At 39.2% G+C, this 26,676-nt stretch overlaps 2 protein-coding genes across 2 annotated transcripts; one reads left to right on the top strand and one right to left on the bottom strand.

Moving 5' to 3' along the window:
• Positions 1-1,860: 1,860 nt before the first annotated feature.
• On the top strand, positions 1,861-19,725 carry LOC144655376 (protein KIBRA-like). The gene is given in 21 exon segments (XM_078515621.1): positions 1,861-3,084; positions 3,086-3,120; positions 6,761-6,801; positions 7,044-7,112; positions 8,193-8,287; positions 8,861-8,917; positions 9,234-9,407; positions 10,336-10,593; positions 11,724-12,017; positions 12,311-12,483; positions 12,961-13,447; positions 14,128-14,649; positions 14,978-15,049; positions 15,247-15,327; positions 15,614-15,733; positions 15,838-16,143; positions 16,632-16,784; positions 17,062-17,181; positions 17,508-17,645; positions 18,031-18,107; positions 18,511-19,725. Coding segments are annotated over 21 exon segments (3,444 nt in total). The 5' UTR covers positions 1,861-2,991; the 3' UTR covers positions 18,590-19,725.
• A 450-nt stretch (positions 19,726-20,175) lies between these two features.
• LOC144655413 (uncharacterized) lies at positions 20,176-24,112 on the bottom strand. The gene is made up of 2 exons (XM_078515676.1): positions 23,957-24,112; positions 20,176-22,016 (listed from the first exon to the last, which is right to left on the bottom strand). Exons 1-2 carry the CDS (start codon positions 23,988-23,990, stop codon positions 21,217-21,219), a joined length of 834 nt encoding a protein of 277 aa, XP_078371802.1. The 5' UTR covers positions 23,991-24,112; the 3' UTR covers positions 20,176-21,216.
• Between the last annotated feature and the right edge of the window lie 2,564 nt (positions 24,113-26,676).

The following is a 26,676-nucleotide window of genomic DNA, read 5'->3' as shown; positions in this document are numbered from 1 at the left end:
CGTCATCGGTATTTTCACGATTGTTCTTTGTTAAAGAAATCCAAAAAATTAACAAATTTTGGCCTTAAAATGTTATTTAGAAATTTCCGTTGCAGTTAAATAACATGAAAATGCTTAGAAATGTTACCTTCTAGATAAATTACCTTATATTTGGGGAATTATCTTACTAGTATTAAAAAAGCAACGTTTTGAATTTTTTGGAGGAACTTGTTTGCGTTTTGTAGCAACTTTCGAGCAGCTTTTTGGGAAATCTCGAGCATCTTTGGGACAGCCGTTAGGGACGGACCATTATTTTCTTGGAGGGGGGGGGGGGGATGAAAAATTTTCCTCTACAAACTTTTTTTTTAGTTTATGCACCTCTGGAAACATTTTTTTCCGAAATTCTTACTATTTTATGTTATACATATCGTGTTTGCAAACAATTTATTTTGTCTTCCCAGGCCCTGCAAACAATTTTTTTCAATATTTTTCATCCCCACCCCCTCCAAAAAAATAATGGTCCGTCCCTTACATAAACGGCCGTTACATTTACGTACTTTCCTAGTAAGCTATACAGATGTATGTCTGTGCCATTAGAATTTGATGTAGTCGGGTTTTTGCCGATTTGTTTGTTTGTTTGTTTTCTCTAGGTATTTTTTCCTTTCAGAAAATGGAAGTTTCAAGGGAAAAGTCATTTCCGGTTTAAGGAAAAGGGCCCTATCATGAAACTCTATTCCGAGATGGGGTTGGGGAGTCGGGGTGGGGGCATTCTTTGGTCGCATCAGATCTAGAGCCCTCTCGCCTTGCATTGGTGGATACCCTATTCAGACCGGGCTTTTTTGGACCTTCTCAGACCGGGGGGCGGCCCCCCTATGTACTCCAGATATACCAATCACCATGACTATGGGTTGTCGTCCGCCCTTCTTTTGTTCTCACGTGGGATGGTGACGTCACATCACGTGACAATTACATCATGATGTCAAACAGCCGCCATCTTGGATCCGCCATCTTGGATTTCAAAATTCCAAAATCAAAACAAATCTTGCAAAATATCAAAATGAATAAAAATTGCCTAAACCAGTAAAAAGTAAAAAATCCATTTGATTTACAGAAACACGCAAAAACAAAGGCTCAAAATGCCGGCTGGTGATGTCAGTTCCTGACAATCATCCAACCCTACCAAATTTGCAGATAAGGAAAACTCGAAGGGCGTGGTTAAATCTTAAAAAAGTTATAAAAGTTCAAAGTCAGCGCGGGCCTCAACCCCCCCGGTCTGAATAATCGGCTCAGATATGTGAGCTAATCTATGCCTTTTGTTAAAGAGAAAGATGAATTAAAAATTTACCTTAACAAAGAAACTAAAGTATTTCGATTGCAACCCGCCCGACTGCAACACAACAGTTTCTTTCAGACAGTTAATCCCCAGAACGTGGCTGATAGACTTATTGCACAACCACTTCTCTAAAGCATTTTAATTATTCATTGCACTGGTACCATACATGTAGAAGAAGTCATTTATTTTGGTTGGATTGGGATAATTCTAGTGGTGTTCTTTGACGTGACTCGTTCCTGCCTCCCGGGAAAACGAGCATCAGGTTTCTCTTTGTCACACATCCCTGCAGCTTGTCACGTACGGTCTGCCCCTGGGGGTATCACTGCATTTGCGCGCGCCGGAAATTGCCAAGTACCACTCGATTGTTGCTCACAGTTTCCCAGAGCGCGCGCGTGATCAGAGAGAGTAGAGAGTTTTGTGTCCTCGAACGAATATAGGAACACCGGCGACCCGTAGTTGACCCTTAAGTGATTAAGAAGCGAAGGAATTTGACTAGCAGGACATGTAACTATTTATTTAATTTCCGTAGCTGTTTGTCGCTGTATTTTATTACGGATCATAGCAGGTTGTTCAGATCGATCTTTTATCCGTAAACAAGTTGTGATGCTAGGATCCAAGTTTCTTCTTTTGCCCAGAAACGTTTTCATGACTTTGTCCACAGATAAGTAACGGATTGTTTAGTGTTAAGTGTATGTAACGATCGGAACGCGCGGATTAACTTTGATGTTTTCACGCAGAATTTTCGTTATCTTTTCCAAAGTGTTGGGGCCCAAGCATGCGATACTTAATTCCCACCACAATTTTCAACAGGCCGATATGTTTGTGGCTTTTTCTTTTTCGAGAGAAAAGAAATACTAAACAGCGAAAAAAAAAATTCCTGGCAAGTTTTGCATTTCCCGTTGGGAATGAAAGTTGAATGTTCTAAAGAGGCTGAGTGATGCAAGGTGTTTGTCACGTCATAGTGCTTGAAATATGAACGATAAAAACAAAGAATCCGTCTTTGAGTGAATACTTAAAGTCCGAATAATAAATCGCATTGCACGACCGCTTTTATTGCTGATAAAACGCGAGATAAAACCGGGTTCTATCGAGGGCCAAAGGCAGTCAAAGTGTGTTCCGGCAGGACTTGTCAACACAACTGAACTGCACGCGCGGAATTTCGCAGATGGCAAACAAGAAAGCTGTCAAGTGTTCTGACAATAGATCACAATCCAATGGGCCAATCAACCATGTCGCACAACAATCGCCACACAACGGGGGCGGAGAGTTACATAGGCAAAGTATTTCAAAGATTTGAGCCGCAATACGCCATGCGGCGCAGCTATTATAGCAGGCGAATCCTTATTGGTTTATTTGCTCAAACAATGCACATATCAAACACAGCGATCTGCAGAGAAATAAATTGTCCAAATACTAGACTGAGTGTAAAATTAGAAGCTTCGCATATGGAAATCGAAATCCTGTGGATTTCTGCTAACTTCTCCTGGGTTTAGCGGCTTTTTGCGGTTTGCTGTTTAATCACGCAGACGCCCAATTATGGAACAATGCTAATGAAACGACATGGCCGCGAAATTATAGAATTCAAATCGGCGAGCAACCGCTGCTGTGTGTGACTTCATTGCGCGAAAAAATGGACGCGAGTGAGTAGGGGTAGCAAGTGTGGCTCGGAGGCCTTGGCGATGCCCAAGAAAAAGACATGCGAAGTGCCTCTTCCTTTGGGCTGGGAAGAGGCGAGAGACTTCGATGGAAGAGTCTACTACATCGACCACAACGACGAAGCGAACGTCTTGGGTAGACCCGAGAGATAGGTAAGTGAGTAACAGAGTGGGTACTGAACCGTATAGCCGAGTCGGCTACTCGATCAGTCATTTACCCAAAGCCTAAGCGGTCATTCGCTTTCTCCTGCTCCTAGAACTATTATTCGTGTGTTCTACAGCTAGTTTATGAAGCGAATGGCCGCATTTATGGGCAAGAAGGGTTTATGATTTCACGGCGATTTAATACTATTGTATGCCAGTGTGTATGTGTCATCCACAAGTATTAATGCTATTTTTATGGAATTTACACATTGTTGGCGATTAAACGATTTAAGCGGGATAGATCGTCCTTGTAAATGTACTTTTAGGATACTTCTTCGTTTCCTTGTCTTAAAATAAAACATATAACTGCCCGGAGGGCTCGAATGCTCCCTAAAATGTATGATAGCGTGCAAAAAGTTTCGTAAGTGTCGCTTTATTATTCCTATCGGGTCTTCCGTTTGAGCTTTTATCCCAAATATTTCAGTTATGTGGAAGCTTTTTCTCACCAAAACCCGAGCAAATTCGCTCTCCATTCTATCCCACACATTCTAGAAACCAAAATTTCGTAGCTGGCCTAGAAATATGATGTTAGCTTGAAATTCAATGATTGCAGCAACATTTTACTTGTACAGTAAACTAAATACCTGGAAGGAATCGTTACGTCAAAGTATATTTAATGCCAGAAATGGCTAATGCGATCACGTTGATGTTATTTTCCTCTGGAAGACATGTTTCTGGCGATGTAGCGAAATTCTAAGTTAGGTTTCTAACGAAATGTCGCTTTTCTGTAGTCATCTTGTCGAACGAGTTGGTTATAAGTTATGTTTCTAAGGAGCCAGCGTGACGGTTAGCTCACATTCTATATTGTGGATCGATCGCTATGCCTTCCCTTTCAAGATATAATTGGGATTTATCGTATAAGTAAATTTTTAGGAACGAAATGTTTTTGTTGGTTCGGAATCGTCCTAGACGCTTTGAACGTCTCTTCAGGAGACATCCTTGTTATACTAAGCTTACGAGTGAACATGGAACACAACAACATATATTTTTAATGAAGGCTTATAAAAACACGTTACCCGCTTCTAAAAATAACAAATCTTGTCTTAAATGGTTTGCTAAAGCCACATTTCACTCAAAATTATATCATAAGTTGCCGCTTTTGCTTAGCAAAATCGCTACGAGCTCGTCGATTCCTATCGAGTGTTTTTATTGTTGTTCCTTTTCCGACTTGCAATTCTCAGCGATATTAAATTATTGCGAGCTTTTATTTATCGATAGCTCTGTCTAGGCGAAACTACATATCGGTCGCATTCCATTCTTTAAGAAAGTTCAGGAAATTCCGAGCTTGAAACTTCCATCGATATTGAAGGTGTAAAATTTATTTTATTTCTATAAAATGTACTGGCTGCTTGTATTGTTTTGATGACAAATAAATTAAATCAAACTTCGAACTGTTTAGCACATAATTCAGCATGATATTTTAAAAGGTAAAATTTTATTTTACACTTGTGAGATCGTATATCTTGTTTGAGTTATTGTTAGATTTGAATTCTCCATTTTTGGTTTGGATTTTGTGCAGGGTACAGCGAGAATCGTTCTTAAGTAATTTTTGAACAGAAGAATTTTACACAGTTCCTAATCTGTGGCACATTGCCAAGAGTGATTCAATTATTTATCTGTTTCATTCCTTGATGATAAACTGTGGTTAAACATTGCACATGTTACTTCACGCGTTTACCAATCGTGAATTTTGTGGCTTTGTAGGAATTATTTGAAGTTTTAATGTGCCCACATCCCGATTAAAACATTCTTAGGGCCATTCCAAGACTTCCAGGACTGAAAAATATCTTTGTTTAGTTCAGAAAATGAGATTAATTTAAATCAATGACATTTATTTGATGGGATTTAAAATATCGTGTAGGAAGTTGTTTTTCTAACACACCACAGAGCCTGCCTTAGAATAGCACAGGAATGTATGAGCATATTGTTGTCAAATGTTGCAATTTCACTCTTTCAATTAATTACGTTCTAATGAAGGTCAACAATAGATGTGCATCAATTCTCGGGTCATGTAAGCAGGTGGCCAAAACAATTTATTACCCCATATATGGTTGCTATGCAGGTTTATTTTGAACCTTGTTGGATTAATTCTTGTTTGCTTTTTGCTGAGCATGTTTTGATCTTCAAATTTTTCATGTGAATCATCATGTCCGACTATAAGTTAAGGATGTACAGCAAACGAGGTAGTGATCTGAGCTGCTCGATTCAGGGGATGATCTAGAGCTCCATTAGCCGTGAATAGGGCAATTTAGTGTTTGACTTCTGGGCGAATAAAATTAACATAAAGGTTATTCGTGGTTCAAAAGACTCGTCAAAAATTCCTGAGCATGAAATACAAAGATGCTCCACATTGCTGACAGAAAGATTAGATCGGTAAATATGTTGTGTTCTAATCTAGCATTAGTTTACCAACAAAATACACAAGTAATCCTGTAAAGCAATAAGGTTGTTTTCAGTATACCACCCAGGGGTCGTGTATGGGTGAATAATTGTTTCGAATAATTGTGTTCGTTTAGGTTAGTCAGGCTCATTGTTGATGGCGAAGGATATTTGTTAAGGCTTTTCACAAGGTTGAAATATCAGGGCTGTATTGGTCCTCAGAATGTGCATATCTAAAATATCTATCTGAATGGACAGGAAAAATGTAAAGATTGGATTGAGGCAGTAAATATGCCATGACCCAATGACACTAAGCTCAAAACATGTATTGTTTGATTGAAACTACAATATTTTTGTGCCTAATTAACTTGATGTTCTAGAACTTTCTTCCTAAGAACAAATACCAGTTGGTAAACATTGACCGTTTAAAATCTCTGCTGCTATATTGCTAATGCAATCTTAAGTATTTCAGAGTTCACATACATGTGTATATAGCATGCTAAAGAGGTATTTGCGAACACGCAATCTAGCACAGTGCTATTTATGTAACAGATGAGTGCTTCGAAAGACAGAAAGCATGACAATTGTTTAGTAACTAAACTTAATGTAAAAATAGCACAAAATGCCTGGAATTCAATACTAGAATAATTGCTTAAAGATGTCTATTGCATTCACTCTAGAACTAAAAATATGAATTCCTGTTACAAATTCCCCTACATGTGTTTTAAGAATAGTTAGGAGAAGTTGTTGGAACGTCAGGGCAATATTGATCCCATGGGTGCGAATGAATCATTTTTTCGTTGATTGGACATTTTCAGGGAAACATTTTTTGACCAGACATGAGAAATGAGATTAACACAAGCTGATAATGAGAACAGGAAACCATTATTTGAAATTTATATTGGTATTTTAGTGAAGATTATTGATCCAAGTCTGGAAACTCATACTTTTACAACATATGTAACACACACATGTTACAATGTACATTACTTCCTGCTGATGAAAAGAAGTCATATAGACTGGAAAGAGGAACTGTAAGATTCAAGTGCCTTGCACAAGAACACTTGTAGACAGTGATGAAATCAGGCTAGGCCTCAATCCCAGACCAAATAATCTGTTCTCTAACATGTACTAAACATTTGGCTGTTGTGCTACCTTCAATTATGTATAGGAACAATAATAATCTTACAGCTCATTTTGTTTTATGCAGGTTAACAAAGCCAATGACATTCGCTGATTGTGTTGGAAATGGTATGTTTTACTTTATTCTTTGAATGTGTTTTTTTAACCAATTGGCTTGCACAAGGCAATTTTACACCAGTTTGCGTCCTTTATTTAGTTTAATTGATTAAATCATATCCTCACGCAGTCTCGCTAAGTAAGGGTGCTATGATCTCCATGAGATTTCCCCTGTACATACCATAAAAATAAGGGTCACCATTTCTATTCTTACATGTACAATTGCATTTGTAAACATTGTTGTCTAATCACAGAATTACCATATGGCTGGGAAGAGCTTAATGATAAAGTTCTTGGAAGATACTTCATTGACCACAACACTGGTAAGAAAATTAATATAAACATAAAGCTTCACAAGTCTTATGTAAAATAAATGGTTTATTTTAAAAACATAATTCTAGCCAATGTTTATTTTCTGGTTACATGTTTTTGAAAAATGGTGAAAAAGATGAAAATGTCATTTTGTGCAGGTCACAAAATGTCACGAAATGACACTTTCATCATTTTTTTTATTTTTATTTTAAAATTTATATTATTATTTTTAGTGTCATTCGCCAACAAATTATGATTTAATTAGTCCCCAGAAGGCTATTTGCTCACTTCTGTTAGAGGAGCAAAGAAATGGATGGAGTTAAGATTTCTAATACATACAGCTCACAAAATCATGTTTCCTTTTTCCTTTAGTACCAGTGGTAGATTTTGCATATAAATACATATTATATAAACATCAAAAACATTTTCCCTGTGATAATTTCCTTTATTCTCATGAGCTAGAGCCTAGCTACTACAGTATGTATAAAGTGTCTTTATATTATGATTAGTCATTAGATTGTGGTCATTCTTAAGTAAATGTCTCTTGTTTTAGAACTGGTGTTATCTGTGCCGATCTAAGGCACTTCACTAAATGCCTATTCCGCCCCTCTTGAGCACTTGTTCCATTATCTTAATTATGGGTTAGCATTCTTGGCAGTGTTGCATTGAAATATAGGAATCTCTTAGTGAAAGATGCCATTCACTTAAAATCCTTTTAGATTTACTCTAGTACATGTACTAGTACAAATTAGTTTAATATGATCCAAGATCATTTACAAAAGTAAACACTAGCAAGTGTACATTGCTTGAGCTTGCAGAGCATATCATTGTGATTTAAAATTAGCCACATCAATGAAAGTGGCAGATATTTATAGTTCCAATCATACCGCAAAACTAGCTTCAGGCAAAATGAATTTTGTGATTTGTCTGAAGCTAGGATTGTTTTGAAGAAAAAGGTCAGTCACACTGCAAATGTGTCTATTTATTAAAGCTGTGTGAGAATGATTTTGTATTCATGTTTTTTAAGGGGGCAGTGTGAGTTGTATAAATTATTGAGAAGTAAAAATTTTGTACGAATTGTTTCCCGTTAGGAGCACAACAAGCAGAAGATCCTAGAATACAATGGCGGAAGAAAAGGGAGACTATGCTTTGTGATTATTTGTCAGTTGCGCAGTCCGACTTATTGGTATGAAAGTTATTCCTTGTGCTCTACCATGCATATAACCTAAGCAATGAAGCATTCCTCTGCTACAACCGTTAATTGGGTTGGCCAATTCACTCTGCATTTTCCACCAAACGAGGAATTTAAGTGTGTGTTAGATCCTTGATTTAACATGTAAAGCCCGTCGTACAAACACCCCTAAAGGAATGGGGGTGTTTTGTGATGAAACGACAAAAGGGAGTTGATTAATTTTGATGCTTGACCTCCTCACCACAAATGAGGCCGACAAATGTTTAATAACACAGCCCATGCAATTCTTTAAGTCAATAAGATACAAAAAATGTGTTTTTGTATATATCAAGTTCAGGAAATAAGATATTAAAGAGAGTAACAACTTTGTAAGGCTAGATATGTTTATTTGAACACTGTCAATGGTAACATTTTGTGTTGGAGAATGGAAAAGAATCCTTGGTATGTTTAAACTAATTATATATTTATTATTCATTCTTAAGTTCACTTGATAACTAATGTTATCTTACGTAAAGTTAGCTAACACAAGTGTGCCACAACTGTGATTTCTTGCATTTCAAATAACAGGCTAAGCAAAACATGCTGGATGTTAAGAAGCAGAGGCTACATGTTGCACGCGAAGAGGTAAAAATTATTCGATTTGTTGATTAAAAACTAATCGTCTGCATTGATAAATATAAGTTCTTGTCAAGGAATGCATATAATTCGCCAACGATTTTATTTGGTTATCTGTTTGTTATTTTCTGCATTACCGGTCACCAGATGAGTCAAGAATAACAAAATATAAAAGCTTACAACTGTTTTGAAATAATATTGTGTAATAACAAGAAACTTATTGTTATATTGTGTAATGACAGGAAACAAATAATTTACAGTACAGTATAAGAGTAAAACCAACAGTGATTTCAGTATTCAAGACTAATTCCACATACACCAACAGGTTCAGTTTTGGACATCGGAGCTCGAAAAAATGCAGAAACGACATGAGGGACAATCAAAGCATGTAAAGCAAGGCAGCTTAAGCTCTTCCTCGTCAAATTCAACAGTCAGTTCAATTGCCAGCAAGTATGATGTAAATCAACTCAAGAAGGAGATATCTCAAGCCAAGTCTAGGGTATGCAAGCATTCTAGGATTAGCAGTCTTTAGAAAATTATTTTATCAGTTCCTCTGTAGAAAGGCAACAGCCTTGTACATGTACTTTTTGTCATCAACATGCTAAAGGCTTATAGATGATAACATTTTTGACGGGTGAATGAGAAATATCAAAACATTCTCAAAAGACATTCAGAGCTGTGCTCCAGCAGAGCCAGGGTGCCACAGGCGACTGACTTATGCCTTTGGAAAACTTGAACAAATTTGCATGAATCACAGTGAAAGCTTTTACAGCAAGATGCCCAAAGTGTGACCACTTTAATATTCACATTCTTTCGTGCAGTAATCCAATCAGCCGTAGATAGCTTGCAGTTGACTTCTGATTGGATTAAATCTGCAGTGAATAAATTAAGTGGTCACACTTGGCCTGCTGTAAGAGCTGGGCACCCAAGATTTCTTACAGAAGAGCCTTTGGGCATCCTGCAATAATTTTAAAAGCACAGCTTTGGACATAATTTTTATTTCTGGTAAACTGCTGTTCAACCTCTTAACAGAAACAACACTGGGGCAGAATTAAGTGGTTTAATGTGTAGTTGATCGGCGTAGCATTGGGATGAAAATTCCTGGCCGATGTAGAGGGTTGTGTGCTTTTATTAATAGAGGGGTGGTCGTTAATAAAAATTCTACTATTAAATCTATTGTAAGTAATGATAATGTTTGTTGGTCAGGTGTTGTTACTTGTCACAACTGTTAAAGTATGGATCCGACCATTTATTTTTTTTACCTTTTATGTGGCAGCTCAAGAATTAAATGCTTGCAGGTCATGATATTTTTATTTTTTTTTTAAGAAAGCAATCCTGTTCCCGAAACTATAGGATTTCAAAGTTATCAGGTGTAGGCTTTGGTGATTGTAACTATTGCAAAATGTAATATGTTTGCTTTTACACAGGTTGAAGAACTCAAAACGGAAATGGATGTTGTTTCGGGTGAAGTTCAAGCACAAGAGAAAGACTACGAAAAGCTAAAAAAAGTCGACAGAAAACTGTCTTCCCATCGTGGATGTAAAAAGGAAGATGTGCAAGGTTTAGTTGACGAGATACAAAGTATACAAAGAACAAACAATGCTAAAGAACAAGAGAAAAATGATCTTATACAAGCATTGTTGAGACTCAAGGATAGGCTATCACAGTCTGATTCTTCACAAGAGGTGAGAAATTAGAACCCTAGTATGCATGTGATGTTGATTTCACCAGGCACTGTTGATCTCAGTCTGTGAAAATGGCTTTTTTTCAGGTCATTTCAACGACTGTTTTTAGTCCCACAGATTCAAAAATACCGGTGACATGATGCTAGTTTTTGGTTGCTTGCATGGCCACTAAACTTGAAGAAAAATATCGCTTGCAGTTGGAACTCATAGCAACTGTTGTTTTCCAGAACAGGCCAAATTTCCTTCCCAAGGAAAGCTTTTTCCTGGGAAAAGACAGGGCTATTCCTGGGAAGGAAATTTGTGCTGGACACCAACAGGTGCTATGATGAGTCATGGCTCCAATAAGTTTGAATAATAAGATATCAACTACATAGATGGGAACTGAAAAAGGTCGCCAATATTCTGAAGCAAAAACAAACACAAATTTATTCACATTTGTATTTTCATGCAAAAGTGGCAAAGAAATTTGTTTTTGCCTTTTAGTCGAATGGCATTTCCTTAGAATTCCAACATGTAAAGATTAAAATTAATCTAGGTTGATGATAATCTCTTAATCAGCTATTAAAAAAGCTCAAATTTAATTAAAGGTGTAAATTAAAATTACAAATAGTTGTTTGTGCAAAACATTGACAAGGCATTTCACATAAAAATATATAAGACTTATAATAAACACACAAGTTTGCATTGCATAGAATGCTTAATACGCAAGTTAACTGATTTATCAACTGAGTACAATGAAATTGGATTGTAAGTCTAAAATAAAACAGCTTTACTTTAAAGATTTTAGGTTTTTTCATGTGATGCAGCTGTTTCTAATTATGGTTGAAAGAGTGACAATTTCATACATGCCAATAAAAACCAAATATTCTAGACAACTATTTTAGTCAAAACCTTACAGTTCATATAGTTTAAGCTTAGTTGCAAAAATTATATCAGTGTCACTTAGGCAATATAGATAATTGAAAAAGTCACTCTAATACTGTATAGTAAAGAATTTAATTAGCGAGGTGTTGATTTGCGGTGTCTAAATGCCAAACACTGTGGGAGATTTTCTGATAAAATTGGTTTTCTCTCCAAGAATACGATTTTAATCGTAAGCTTACTGATTTTAAAATTTCACCTCTCTTCAGATTAGAGACGATTCCACAGGAGTTGGAACAAGCATTGGATCCCAAACTGATCTCGGTTCAGACCCAGCCATTGAACAACTCCCTAGAAGGGACAAACAAGAATTGAAAGCAGAATTCAAAAAAGCTCGGAAAAACGAATCGGAGCTACAAAGTGCGATCACACGCGTAGACGAGAAAATTACCCAGGTCATGACAGACGATAATAATTCCAGGCCCATGTTGCTGCAAGAAAAAGAAACTCTTCTCGACGAAATTCGACGGCTGAATTCGCTTGTAAGAAGCGAAGGAGAAAAGGTAAGTTATTTCTCCCCGGGCAAAGTTTAAAAGTTCGCTTTCATTCAGACAGAAGAGAAACCTCGCACAACAAGAGCCACTGACAAAATGTCAGGTCACGTGACATACATAACTTTATATATCGCTTGCCGTATTGCATTATGGGGTAGCACTGACGAAAGAAATTCGGTAACACTCGGAACTTCCTCGGAAACAGTCGGAACTTGTTAATCAAAACCTGACTGGCTGAATTTTGCGATGAGTAAGTTTTTGTTTTTTTTTTATGGCTGACGTTGCACTATCATTTCTTGCAGCAAAAGCTTGAAGTTGAAAAAGACAAACTAGCAGCTGATCTTGACTCGGCGCGAGAACTTTCTAACCGAGTTATGGCTGACAGAATCCAGCTCCAGGCGGAGAAGTCGATGTTGGTTCATCAGCTTGCTGAACAAACCAAATTGACGAACCTTTTGAATGTGCAGTTGAGAAAGTAAGATATTTGATTTATTTACAATTTTCTTATCTAATCTTGAACGTAATCAAGTTAAGAAAATGCGTTCAGTTCCAAACCACGACGGTACAGCCCAGTAAACAGTACTTCATAAAAGTACCACCCAGTAGCCTTAATTTGAATGTTTCATCCACTGACTTGATAGTTAGAATCACCTTGTAAATCCCCCCGAAAGTACTGCTCAATAGCTTTTATTTGAATGGTCGCACGATGTGTTTTCATTCACAGACTTTAAAGTTAGAACCACCTTGTACAGCATAGTAAACATTACCCATTTAACTTCTTGCAGGAGCTTTTATTTGAATGTTCACATACATTGACTTTATCCACCAACTTAAAATTTAGAACCAGCTCGAACAGTATACTAAACAGTACCATGAAACGTTTGAGCTAGGGTTTGGTATAATGTAACACAAGGCATAGTTCATTGAACTATTTTTTTTTTTGTCTTGACAGTGTCTCCGGAAGCACCCCTTCGGTGTCGTCTTGTTCAAGCCGCGGCTCCCTCTCTTTATCCGGAAGCCGAGGATCCTTAGCCTCGAGCCGAGGCTCCCTCAACTCGCTCAACTACCCTGACCTGAATCACAGTGGAGGAAGCGACGCGCTCAACCTCCGTGAGCTGCATCAACGCGTGACAGACATGCTTTCAGGAATGTCGCGTGACACCTCGTGTCTACCGATCTACGAAGTGCGGACGACAGGCGCGGCTACAAGTTACACGCCTACTTCCGGTCGAGCGAATCACCCCAGCGCCAGCAACTCGTCGCAAGTGTCGCTGTCGTCACGTGACTCGATTTCCTCGTCGCACTCGCCGCCGATCTCGCCGAGTACTTCCGATCGTTCTCCGACGCACACGCCGGCCACTGCTCGTATCGTGGCTACCGAGGGAGAGAGTACGGCTTGTCTCGATGGGACGGAAATGGACAGGAGCTCTTTACCTCAGGTTTGTTTCATTCTTTTAGTGAAGTAAGCTTCGAGTGTTGGGCGTTGCTTCTGTTAGAACTGCTCCTTCCTTTGACTCAAGGTGGATTTCCAGTGACGCGTAATTTTAACGTGCGTTTACGTACGTGAACAAATTTAGAGACAATGTATGAACGACTTGCGAACACGTATACTTAAGTGAGGGTCTCAATGGGGTGGTGGCTTTTACGGTTAACGGGTAAAATTTGGCTTTTTTACGGCTAACGGTTAATTTATTTCCGTTACGGTTAACAGAAGTAAAAATTAATTTCCATTGTTTTTAAATGTAAAATAATTCCATTATTGAAAAAATATTTAGGACTTAGGACTCTGGGACGATAAAGTGAACTAGTTTGGTTTATCAACACTGACCGATGTTTGCGGTTAACAATTACGGCTAACGGTTAAAATTTTCCAATTTTTACGCCTAACGGCTAAAGCCGTTTTATGGCTAACGGTTAACCCATTGAGACCCTCTTAAGTCGTTCGTACATTGCCTCTAATTTTTTTCACGCACGTAAAACGCACGTAAAAATTACGCGGCTGGAATTCCACCTTAAGTTTACTCAAGAATTTTGTTTGGCATTTACCCACACCCCACCCCCCACCCAACTGGTATCTCCTATAGTCTTAGCTAACTGATTTGTTTTCCTCTCTTCACAGGCTGAAGGGATTCCTGTTCAACAAAGACTTCGACTATTAACCGCAGATTCGAAATCAAACGAATCTATCAACGCCATTCCGTTTATCCCGATGTCTCCCATTACGGAGGGAATCCCAGCGCTTCCTCTAAGACGCTGCGAAGTACACCTTCCCCCGACTGGAACACGACCCGTCACCGCTGCACCCTCGGACGAATCTGTGGCGGCGGACAGCGGAGTGTTCGACGCGTCACAAGAGAACCTAAAAGCAGCTCAAAGAGGCGACTACGACTACGATAACTCAGAGACTTCGCAGATCAAAATTGGACTTAATTATGATACTGATCGCGAAGCTCTGGTTGTTTGTATTGATCAAGCGAAGGGTCTAAAGGCTCTTGGTAACACGACGCAGTGTAAGGCGGTGCTCGCGAAAGCTGTGCTGCTACCGAGTACGCCCAGTGAAAGCTGTGTGTTGGAAACGAAACCTTGCGATTATCAAGACAGCCCTGTGTTCGGAGAGCAGTTTCATATTCCGGTACCCGAGGTAAGAGTAACAATAAAACTTAGCCTTGGTAGCTGGCGGGATTTGCGACCGAGTGCGAGTGCGAACCGCAGAGAGGAGCTGCGAAGCCGCGAGGAAATTGGGGAGGAGTCGATCGCGGTACCCGCCAGCTACGCAGGCTAAATAAAACTCGTCATACCAGCTTGCAAATACTTCTTAATGGTCTCCATACACTTCTTCTGCTACTAGTTGTGAGAATTCGGACAACTTCCTTAGCTGATCATCTCCTTAATTTTTCAAACCTGCTAGCTTAATTCTGTATATACTTCAAGGAGAATTTCGATCTTTATCTCTGTTTTCTCTCTTGCAGAGCAAGCTGACCAGCAAAACTCTCCAGGTGAACCTCCTTATCGTCAACAACTACGACACGGAAGAGCTTTTGGTAGGTTAACTTCTTAACGCTAGCTCGGGAGGGGTGGGTGGGTGCGTTCTTGTTTGGTAAAGTTTGTCCCAAATTCTAAGAATCATCCGAAAATTTCCAATAATTCCCGACAAAACATCTCTGTCAGTGATTTGTTTTATGTATTTTATTATTATTTTATGTTGACCGCATCTTTCTTTCTTTATTTTTGATAACAGGGCGGAGCACAAATCAGTCTAGCGGATTTCAACGTTCAGACTCCAGTGCGATTTCGATGGTACAACCTGTTGAGTTGTGCGGTGAGTTTCTGCAATTAACTGCCGTTGATCATGATCTTCTATTAGCGTGGAAAGATCTATCAATTTTAGCATCACAAAGCTTAATTCAGCCGATGTGCAAATACTTTACAGATAGTGCATGAAAATCTAATAATTGAGTTGAGGGTTTCCTACTAAATATACATATGTCAGTTAGTTCGGTCGGTAGAACCGCTTTGCGAGGTATCCAAGTTTGCAGAACGTGGATATTAGTTAGTAGTGAGGAGTGTTAATGCTGAGCTAAATATGACTTTCCTTTTACCTGCAGTTCTTCCAGTCAGCGGCTGCCAAGTACCAACATGGCAAGAGCAGTACAACTGCGCCTTCGATCGGCTCAATGGACAGCGTCCTTGAGCCAAAGAGAGGAAATTTACGACCGAGCTCATGGGTGAGTTAACAACTTCAGTGTGCAGAATAGGTAGAGTCTTGAAGAATTATGCTTCCGATAGTATTTCTAACAACATTTTCTATCTTTCTTTTCAACTCGAACAGTGCGAGGGCTCGACATTTAGCCTGGAATCAGCAGTTGCAGGATTCGAGCGCATGCCTTGTAGGTCAGTTAGTCAAGAGGTGCTCAACCAGCGGGTGGAAGGTTTACCTGTTCGAAAGCACACCGCTGGAAGGCCGGTAGAAAGAGCGCAGTCTCAAGGCGACAGTGTGATCAGCGGTGGCTCTCTTCAGGACAGAGATAGTGACTTTGATCGATCGCCTATAGCTCGACCCAGACCGCCGATGGTAAAGTCGAAGTACTCGCGGAAATTTTCCGATCCGCAGCCGCTGGGTTCGTTCCCAGTTCACGTAAGTTGAAAATTTGCTACCGTTTTAACCGCCATTGGCCTGTAATAAGCTTTCAACGCTACGAAACGAAAAGCAAGATTCTGTAATCTCCAAAGCCGCTCTAAATAAGTTGACCTCCTAACAAACAGAACGCTAGACTCGCTTTTGAAGTTGGCTGCGAACGCTAGGCACAGTGCAACCGCCAAATGTAGCTTGGGCAGAACAATCGATTGAAAAATTTGTTTGTAGCTTGTGATAATGACCACACTTAGGACACCTTATGATTCTTGACATAAAGTGATTCTTCAAAGTAAAGTCTGAACAACACAAGCAAGTCTTTATATCCTTTCTTGCATGTTGTCACTTGTTTCTGTATACCGGTGGATAAGATGCATGATTGGCTTATTAGTTGGGTATCGGCGGTGGACTAGAATCTCATCCAGAGGAGAGCAGTTGACCGTCTGTAGAGAGCGTTCTCACTGAACTTTGTTTTTTGTTTTCCTCTATAGGGAGTAGACGACGAGCTTCCTATGATGTCATTGAGCCGTTTGTTCTACGACATCAATCTTAATCGCAGTAACTCGGACTGCACCACTCGAAAAACTGAAGGCAGTCCATTCGTACGAATGTCAGTGGAGAGAACAAGCATGAGAAGGAAAAAGGTAATTTGAACATTTAACTGTTTTTGAATCCGGAAAAATGCAAAATTAAATTTTTGAGAGTCCGAATTATTTAAAGATGCCCATGGCGAATCTTAACACATTGAAGGCAGTTTTTTGTGCAACTTGTTTTTCACTTTTGGTGCGACACAAGGTCGCCCTTGAAGAAAATTCTGAACGTCTCAAAGACTAATCACGAACGATAGTTTTACCTATTGTTCTTACGCACAAGTGGTGCCATTTTACCGTGCGATCTAATTGTGGTTCTTTCTACCTGCAGCGCCCAATGTCATGGCAAGGGATTCAGCAATACCAGCAGCTTATACCCCACCTTGAGGAAGGGCACGATCGGGCAGCTATGGATCTCGAATTTCATCTCGAAGCCTCCAAAGCAAAACAGGTTGGTAAAATAAACTTTTACTCAGTCCATAGGTCGATTTTGTTTCTTTTTGCTGAGAAGGGAGGGTCTAGCTTATCCTCCCCTCACTTTCCGTAAACAGCACCATCTCCACCCAAAGAAGTCGGGATTTTCACTCCCCCCCCTCCCCTACTCGTATCTCTGTTTAGAATTACGCTTCCTAGTCTTGCTTTACGTATACCCCATCCCCACCCCAAAGAAGTCAGGTTCCTTCCTCCACCTCACCCACTCCTATCTCTGTCTTAAAATTATGGTCTCCGGTTTTGCTTTACGTATACGAAATGTAACGTTTTTTGGTCTTCATGTAGTTGCAGGTAAACGATGACATTCGAAAGTTGTCTCAGCTTAAGAAACAAATCGAGGAGGCCATTGAAGAAGGGTCCACTGAGATTCCCAAGTGGCTCGTGGATAGCGATGAGTTTCAAACTCTGTTGAGAGATGTAGAGGTGAGTAGATATGAAGATGTTTCCTTACTAATTGATGTTTGTTTCACCCAACACGAAAGTACTGCTGAATAGCTTTTATTTGAATGGTCACACACTAGGGTTTTCATCCACAGACTTAAAAAGTTAGAACCACATAGTGCATCATAATAAACAGTACCACCTGAAAGTACTGCTCAGTAGCTTTCGTGCAATTAAGGGTCACACACTAACATGACTAGGGCCTCGTCCACATTCTTAAAACTTAGAACCGCACCATGTGACAAGTCTCTTAGGCTGAGTTAGAGGAAAAGTGTAACAAAGTGATGAAATAGTTGCAAGACAATGCTGTGTTAGCCAGGTTTAAAGATTTCTCGTTGACTGTTGCTTGACTCCTTTTCATTTCTAGGGTTTTAGAAGTCTAAACATTCATGGTCATCGAAGAAGCCCTTACTCGAGAAAAAGCCACAAGTCGTTAAGTTTAAGGTAAGAAGAATTCAGTATTAGGGCGATTTTAATATAAGTTGTGTAAGCCTACCGTTTAAGATTGCTTTTCTAATCTCGTGCAGTATGTTTCAGCCAATAAGGTCTTTGACGCTGTTCATGCAGGCAATCAGATACATTTCCTCACGCGACTTTTCACGCCTTTTTTCGCACCAATTATCAAACAAAGCTGCATAAATCAACTCAAAACTAGCTCATTTAATGGATCTCGCCATTCCATGTTGAGTCGCCTACTAAGGACTCAGAATACTCTTGCCTGCGACGCAAATTATATAAGGAATTGCGTAGTTTGACAGCTTTATCTTGAGTACTTTTCTCAACAATAATTTCGACCTTGCTCCGCGCTTTATTATCTAGTATGACTAATTGCTGTGTTTCGTTTTAGGGAAAGGCCTCATCATCTTCCTCCGAAACAAGTCAAGTCGCCTGTAAATCCCAGTGTTAGTGAAACACACTGGGTATGAAGAACCCACTGAAATATAAAAATCAAATACAAGAAAGACAATAGTAAGCTACTGAAATAATGAAGAAACTATTTTAACCCAGAGACGTTTATGTAAAATAATTGCGTAGCAGAAGACAGGAGATCCATGTCAAATTGGTTCCCTTACAAGAATTTTATGTAGAAAGTGAGCAAAATATAAAAATGCATTTTCTCTAATGAAATGCTGCGTTTAACCGGCGCTGATAGGCTGGCACTTGGTCGCCGCAATTAATTGTAGCTAAAGGTTTATTTTTGTGGTAGTGTTTTAGCTAAATTTGAACTTTTTTTCCTTGTTGTTGTTTTAACTGACCAAGAACTTTCAAAAAGTGTAATTTAAGTTATTTTTCTCTGACGAAGAGAAACACTCTATAAAGCAAGCTTTGTATTTTTGTAGCGTTGTAGCTTTGTAGCCTAAAATGGCAACGTGTATTTTGTACGTTTTTGTACTGTATCTAGCTGATGTTTTTTTTTTTTCACTCTAATTGCAAAATATCCACTATTATAACAAATATATATTTACTCTTTTTATTCTCGTCGAAGCTGAGGCGTTTAAATTTCTTAAAAATTTGTTCTGTGCTTTCTAATATTTCTACTGTTTCGTGTAATTACAATAACGTATATTGTTGTAGAACAGTTGTGGTTGATGTTATGCAGTTATTGTCGGTCAGCCAACAACTGCGGTATAGCCTAGGATGTTATGTCGTAATGTCCCAGATGTTATATATCTGGCAAACAGATTTGTAATTCGAAATCGGTACTTCCTTTCACAAAAAGGCACGCAATAGTGTACATGTTTAAAGTAAAGAATATCCACAAAGTAAGCGACTTAAACAATATATTTGATGTCTTGCGAAATCGTATATATAACCTTCTGGTAATTTCTTAAAATTTTGTATACCAAAATTTGTTCATACATGGGATGTACATATTTATTTATTACCGTCATACACCTATATATTCCATTTGTGAAGAATAATATTTTAATATATGGCATTATATACTCTGGATAACCTCTTAAAGAAAATGGCTAGTTACGGGTCATTTTGTTTGGTATATAAATTCATTCGTTTAGCTTGTAAACGAATAAGGTAAATAAAAGAGAAAGCATTATTTTGCAAATAATTATGAGTTTCACGTATAATCATGTTCATTTTTAGGAGGGTGAGTGAATGTGTGTTTGTGTGGGTTGGAGCTGGTAGTATAAATGGATGGGGATGGATAAAGGTCTTTGTCAAAAATGATAAAATCTGTCACTTGGAGCTCCCCTACTTTTTTTCTCGCGCAAAAACGCTGTCAGAATCATGAAGCGTATCCCTTTTTCCACCTTTTAGGCAAGTTTACTTTTTGTTATAATGTTTTAGACACTAAAGGAAATTGAAACCATAGCCCGTGTTTTTTTAAAGATAGAAAAATGAGCGTGTGTTTACCGGCATGCATTACATATGCAAACACGATAGAAAGGCGAGTACATTTGCATATTACCTTGAATTCTTTTATGTGTCCCCCTCCCCCATTTACGAGCAAGAAATTTATTTAAGCCTCCCTCCCTTCCCCCGTTTTCTTCGCAACCAAAGCAATAAGCGACAAACCGTATTCCTGGTGTTGACCGTACCAATCTTATCACAAATTCACATACAGTATTACCACACGTTAAGGGGAAAAGGTTCTGCATGGTACTTGTACACAAAAAGAATTCATTGATCAAGTACCGAAAATACGTGGTTTACTGGACAACCTGCTAGCGTTTGGCTTGAAATTAAATTTAACCCATCTCTCTCCAGTGCCGCATCCAGACCTTCAGTTAACTGGGGACACCGATCATCTAGACTGTTCACAGTCCCCTATTTTTCGTCGTAGAGTCGTAGAGATCGATCGTTCAGTCCGACGGGCCACCATCTTGGTTTACGAACGCGAGCGAAAACTGGGGAGAGTGCAAAAACTCCGTGCGTGGCTGGGCTGGATGCTCTATAGCGTGGGGTTTTTTGCACTCTTCCCATTTTTTGCTCGCGTTCGTAAACCAAGATGGCGCTCCGTCGGACTGAACGATCCATTTCTACGACTTCACGGAAAAATAGGGGACTGTGGACAGTCTACCGATCATCCAGACCCTGGTATAAGAGGGAGCCCCGCTCTCGAAAACATTTTCCTCGACCCTTTGGGCCAAAAAATGAAAATAAGATGGGGGACCCGGTCCCCTCCCCTAGATCCGCAACTGCTCTCTATTATTCACCTGATGTAAACAAGAATCAGCCATTTCCTACTTCTGTTATAAATTAAACTCAACAAAAAGCATTGATACCTTACACTGTTCTGCATATCCTCACACAAAATGGTGACACATCCATTTAGAGCTCGCGTCAAATGACCAAAATGTTCTGGTCATTATTCAGTGGTCGAAACTAAGAATCCAAGTAGCCCGGCCAAAAGGCTATGGATTTATTAAGTCTGACGTTATTAAAATTGTAAAATCTCAACCGTTAAATCTGCGATGGCAAAGCTCCTGTAAAGTTTCGAAAAATACTCACAGGTTTCCTCATTTGTGACACTAAAATTCTTAGCATTGTCTCAAACTACTTTAAAATTCGACACGTTTACCCTATTCGTTTCTCAATAATGTGGATCATTGGTCATTACAACAATCTCTCCTTTTTTGCTACTTATTTTAAATATGGATTGAAACTCCCACACCTTTTGATCACGAACATCCATCGGACAGAGATATTCGCCGATATTACGTCCAACATAGACGCCGTCTATTAGAAGAGTATTCGGAGGCAGGAGATCACCCCGCCTCGCTTCAATTACGTCGAATCCGGTATCCAACAGTAAATCTCCGCTTAGTTGCTTCTTATATTCATCGAACATAGCACGCCAGTAGTCCAAGCGGCCATGTTTAGTTTCCACAAAGCAAAGCTTCCCATGGGAACGACCGAAATACATTTGCCTAGAAGAGTTAGCCTTATTGGCTTGCATGATTCCTTCCGGAATTGGGTCACCTTGCGCACCAGGTAACCAAAGCGGACTAGGATTTGATGGTTGAATTTCAATACCTTGCTCGTCTCCCTTAATCGCGACGCAACCGTATTTTGAAGGCTCCACGGGCATGTCTGTTATCCACAAGTTATAACCATCGTGAACAGAAGCATACATCGGGACATCCCGATTGACCACATTGAACCGTTTTGGAATCCCGGGCTGCAGCAAATGAAATCCTGCTTGGATCACAGTCGAAAATAGCCTTTCTTCTTGCCATCTGCGGCGATCTACATCAGTTGCTTCTGTGGGCGTGTTACATTTAAGCTGTAAGTATGTTTCGCTGTCAACAAGCTTATCACCTTGCAAGCGTAAATAAAGGTGCCTTATGCCGTCAGTTTTGTTTGTCGCGTAGATGTTGTAGGGGGTAGAACCTAATGAAGATGGTAAGACATACCAGATTAATAACTACTATGATCAAAATTTTACCTTCCCTTTTCTCTTCGGTTTTGTAAAGTACTTACATTAAATACTAACCTTGCCAAATTATAAGTTCAAAATTTGAATTGGAAGACCACTCTTTTTACGCGTAAACTTCGGCTTCGGCTTGCCGCCATTACCAGATTCAAAAATGTCCGAGAACCAAATAGAGATCTGGATCTAGTTGGGGCGAGAGCAAGCGACGTCATATGCATTCTCGTCCCCATAGCCCTTTCGTTTCTCTTAGCCGGCTTGGCACGAGAAAACGGAGGGCCCTTTGTTTCCTCGTGCCAAGGCCCTGCCGGCTAAGAGAAACGAAAGGGCTATGGGGACGAGAATGCGTCATATGCGCATCAACAAAATGGCTACTTCGAAGTCTGGAGTGACCGATCTGGACGAAACATTAGTTTTCTTTTTTATCTTAAGTGTTGTAGAAGCCTACTCTACGGCGCAAATGGTTTTTAAACATACTACAGGGCATCTCCTGGTCACTTTTGCACAACTAAGTTGCAGAAAATTACTCAAAAAGCGGAATTTTGGGACATCTCAACGCGCAGAAGAACCATGCACGCACGCATCACTGGTCAGGATATAAACGCTTGAAACAGGATAAACGAGAACGCTTGGAAACGCTTTATAGTAATTTCCCCCTGCAAGTGCAACGACTGTGAGGTTAAGTTGTTTAACTTTTCGAGGAAAGTTGAGGGACTGAGTAAAATGCGTGAGCGAAGATGGTTCGAAATTAACTACAGTTAACTGTATTCACTATTTTAGATGCAAAACATTATATTGGGTGAGTAAAATTACTTCTGTTGCTCAAGCGCTCGATTTCTATAATTGTCATTTTATAAATAATCTGTAGATACTTTATGTCAAAGAAGGTAATTGTTAGACAAATCGGCCTGTATGTTTATGAATTATCTCCTCGATTGTACAAATAAACTTAAATTAACTCGCACGAGGTGGTAAATTATGTGAAGTTCAGTATGGGGCCCAGTTCTCGGCCGGGTCCAGTTCTCAGCCACTTTGTGTTCAACGCGTTTTTTCACGCCACAGTTGAATTAAAAGAAAAAGTTATTTCCTTCAAACGATAGACTGATTTTTGTGCTCTTAGTATCTTGAGTTTGATTTTTCAACTCGCTATAGAAAGCTCACACGTCGAGTTAATGCGAAGGTAGGTGAATTTGTTTTTTCGAAAACTTGTTTGTTTACGGCTCCTTAAATTTCATGGATGTAGTTAAATTCGTATTTTGTCCGTGAGCCCCTACCAAACGAGCTAATTTTTGGCATGTAAAACTTATAATAAGTTTGGCCTTTTTTAGTCCGTCAGTATGCCTGTCTGCCTATTTGTTTCTCTACGTGACTGTTTCTGTCTGTCTCTACATCTGTCTGCCTGTTTCAATGCCTGATACCGCCATGACCATATATTGCAAAATTTCGCTCGCATAAATTCAAATTGTTTTGACTTTCTGCAAGGTCTCCTCCATTGTTTGTCTCTGCTTCAACTCTCACTCATTATTGTGGCTCGTTACAAGGAGCTCATGACTGCCGTTCTCAATATATCTTAGCTCCTCAAAGTGATGAAAAGATTGCGTGACGAGTGTAAAGAAACATGTGACATGACGTCACGCTTTAAAGTCACTTCCTGTCATTAGAAACGTGAGCGATGTCAGCTAAGTACAACAACACTTTCCCTGCATAAAACGTGATTGAAAATTATTGAATAATGGACAATTTAAACTCCATGTTCCACTATATGCCTTGATCTTTGCTTGGTTATGATATAAATAGACTTTTATCGATGTAATGGACTTTTGTCAACCCGATCATGAGCCAGAAAGCTGAGAACATTGTCTGAGACGCACGTGATTACAAAATATTGTGTTTTGCTTACCTTTATGTCGTAATGAACTCTTAGCTGTTCCCATGCCGCAAACATGCGAACTTGTATTTTAGACTTGAGTGGAACTTCGCTTGGGATTTTCTTCAAGAAATATTGGCTCAAAGAGAGCATGAAATCCGGCCTCTTTTTACGAGTAAGTATACTCAAACGAATTAACTGCAAGCATGACAACGCGCTTGATTTTGCGTAAACGGAAATGATGAGTAGATGAGTCATATGGTCACGAGTTAATTTCCGGTTTTAAGACTTGTCACGCACATTGTCACGCACTGAAAAAATGCTCAGGGACGAGGGGTAAGCTGCCTTTGTGGGCTTTTCTTTTCTTTTTTGTGGGCTTTTCTAAGGTGGCTTGTTGTCACTGATATAAAAACCATAACAAACATTTGAAAGCTGGTAAACTATACACTCTTTTTTGTACTCTTTTTTTAAGAACCTTTTTTTGTGAGAACGTCGAGGCTGAAAAAAGGCCAAAATAAAAGAACGTCCTAAGAACGTACCCAGGGCTGAAATTTGGTTAAGAACTAATTTTATTTTTTTCTTATTTGTTGTAAGTGACAAATGTATGTACAAAATGAATAAATCTTTATTCAAATCCTGTCCTGTAACCAACATTGTCACCACTCATTGGTGAAGTGAACATGTACATATCAGTTAAGAATCCTGAAGAATAAACTTATTGCAAAACCACTTTGTTTTTAAATGTAACATTCTAGGCTCAAATCTTAAAAAAATGTTTAGAATGTTCAGCCTCGGCCGAAAATTAGACGTTCGTATATATATAAAAAAAGAATGTATATGGTTTTTAGAGCAGATGGAGTTGTGACGTTATAAACTTGCATTTCTGGTAATATTTCATATGAAAATTAGTTATTTGTAGTTATACAATCAAGAGAACGAGAGCTAGGAGCTTTCTAGGGCTCAAATATGAAATAACAATCTGTAACAGCCTGACTGAGATAATGTCAGTCAAATACATTGTTTGCAAGTTGGACTACTTTGAAGTTGTCAGATTTTCACCCTTAATTTTTCATATTTTAAAATACATGTAAGATCACAAAGTTAATTAAAGGCGTACGTCACGGACAATACATTTTGAAAAAAATTGGCAAAGTTTTCACATTTGTCGTTCAAAATTTGCCCTTATCTTTATCAGTTGAAACCATTCTTGGTTATTTTCGCCCTTTTATCACTTCTTTCTTGTGTTGCTATGTTAGAAAACTAATATTTTGAGAGTTTGAGGTTCAGTTCAATTTGAAAGGAATCAGAAAAATGACTCAGTAATATACCGCGACATTGCTCCTTTAAATGGTTTCTTGGTATGGAAAGAACAATTTCTTGCAATACTTAGGAATATACCTGAACAACGTAAAAACCTTTTGTCATTTTTTATAGCGCGCATGTAAAGTCATCGTTCGCCAGCAAACGATACAAATAAGATAAAACTTAAAAGGGTTAACAACTTCACAATTAAAATAATAACATGCGTGGCCGAGAAATAGAGCGCTGTCTGGTCAAATATAGCAATTAACTGCTCAAATAAAACAGTCCAATCGGAAAATTAATTAAAAACTTTGTCGAGTAGCATTATTAGCCTTAGTTTAAAAAAATAATAATTCTGTCGGACCCAAACTTTCGACTTTGACTACCGTAGAATTCCGGTTATAAGCCCTGGGCTTATACAACTTCATAAGGGGTTTTGGGTGGGCTTATAAGCGGAGGGGCTTATATCCGGGAGGGCTTATAAGCAGAATGAAAAAAACGTTTCAAAACTAGCCACGGGAGTGTTGATGGAAATACGTTTTTTAAGTTAAAAACGCATAATAAAGCAACATTTAGCTCTATTCAGTACTGTCATCTGGTAGAGGGGGGGCTTATATCCGGGGGGGGGGGGGCTTATAACCGGATGTATTTTTTTGTTTCCAGGATGATGGGCCTATAACCGGGGGGGCTTATAAGCGGGGGGGCTTATAACCGGAATTCTACGGTATGTGACACCATATATGGCAATACATGTAATTCAACCTTGATCGCATCCTCGGAGACCCAGGGGCAGTTAGTGGGGGCGAAAGAAACGCGAAACTGCGGGCAAAAATAGCGCGAAACTGCGCGCAAAAAAAATTGGCATATATAAAAAGTTGTATTGACTGAAAGTGCCCCTGGGGAAAGTGTCTTACCAGACCAGTTCAAAAACCTCTCTGAATACTGCCTCCCGATTGGGCAGAAAAATCTTTTGTATTCCCTTTGTATTATTCTGCCCAATCGGCGACCAGCCTGACTACAGTCCTTTTGGTGTGTGTTCCACACGAAATATGTACACAAAGCCAGTTCGCTCGCCATACCTGTCTTGCTTGTTCGCCAAGAATTTGCTCGGGAAGGAAAAGTTTCGGCTAGTGCCTCCCCTGGTTGAAAACGTCGAAAGTTTGACGGCCATGCACGTAATGGATGTTTTCAGATTTTTTCTGGGAAGATCAATGACAGCTTTACGCGAAAATTTTCCAAACAAGAGTAATTTTTTTACGAACAAGCCCGGCAGATGAGCTACGCGTGCAAAGCGTGCAGCAGCGATTCCTAAGTTTTTTATAGGTGAGATAATAGAAGATCGATCGCAGCTGGAAGCGAAACTACAACAACAACAAAAAGTTTATTTAAACAATCATATTATTTACAATATTTTTCATCTCCCGCAATTAGCCTAGTTATTTGAGGCGGGA

This window comes from Oculina patagonica, chromosome 5 (assembly GCF_052425735.1).
Source record: "Oculina patagonica isolate OP01 chromosome 5, crgOcupat, whole genome shotgun sequence".
Lineage (NCBI taxonomy): Eukaryota > Metazoa > Cnidaria > Anthozoa > Scleractinia > Oculinidae > Oculina > Oculina patagonica.
This window is presented reverse-complemented; position numbering and strand designations above follow the sequence as displayed.

Bases quoted from the DNA above. Each gene is read 5' to 3' on its own strand.
- LOC144655413 (XM_078515676.1), bottom strand. From the start codon at position 23,990: ATGGGAACAGCTAAGAGTTCATTACGACATAAAG. The intron at 22,017-23,956 runs GTAAGCAAAACA...CATCTTCATTAG, and splicing joins GAGTTCATTACGACATAAAG to GTTCTACCCCCTACAACATC.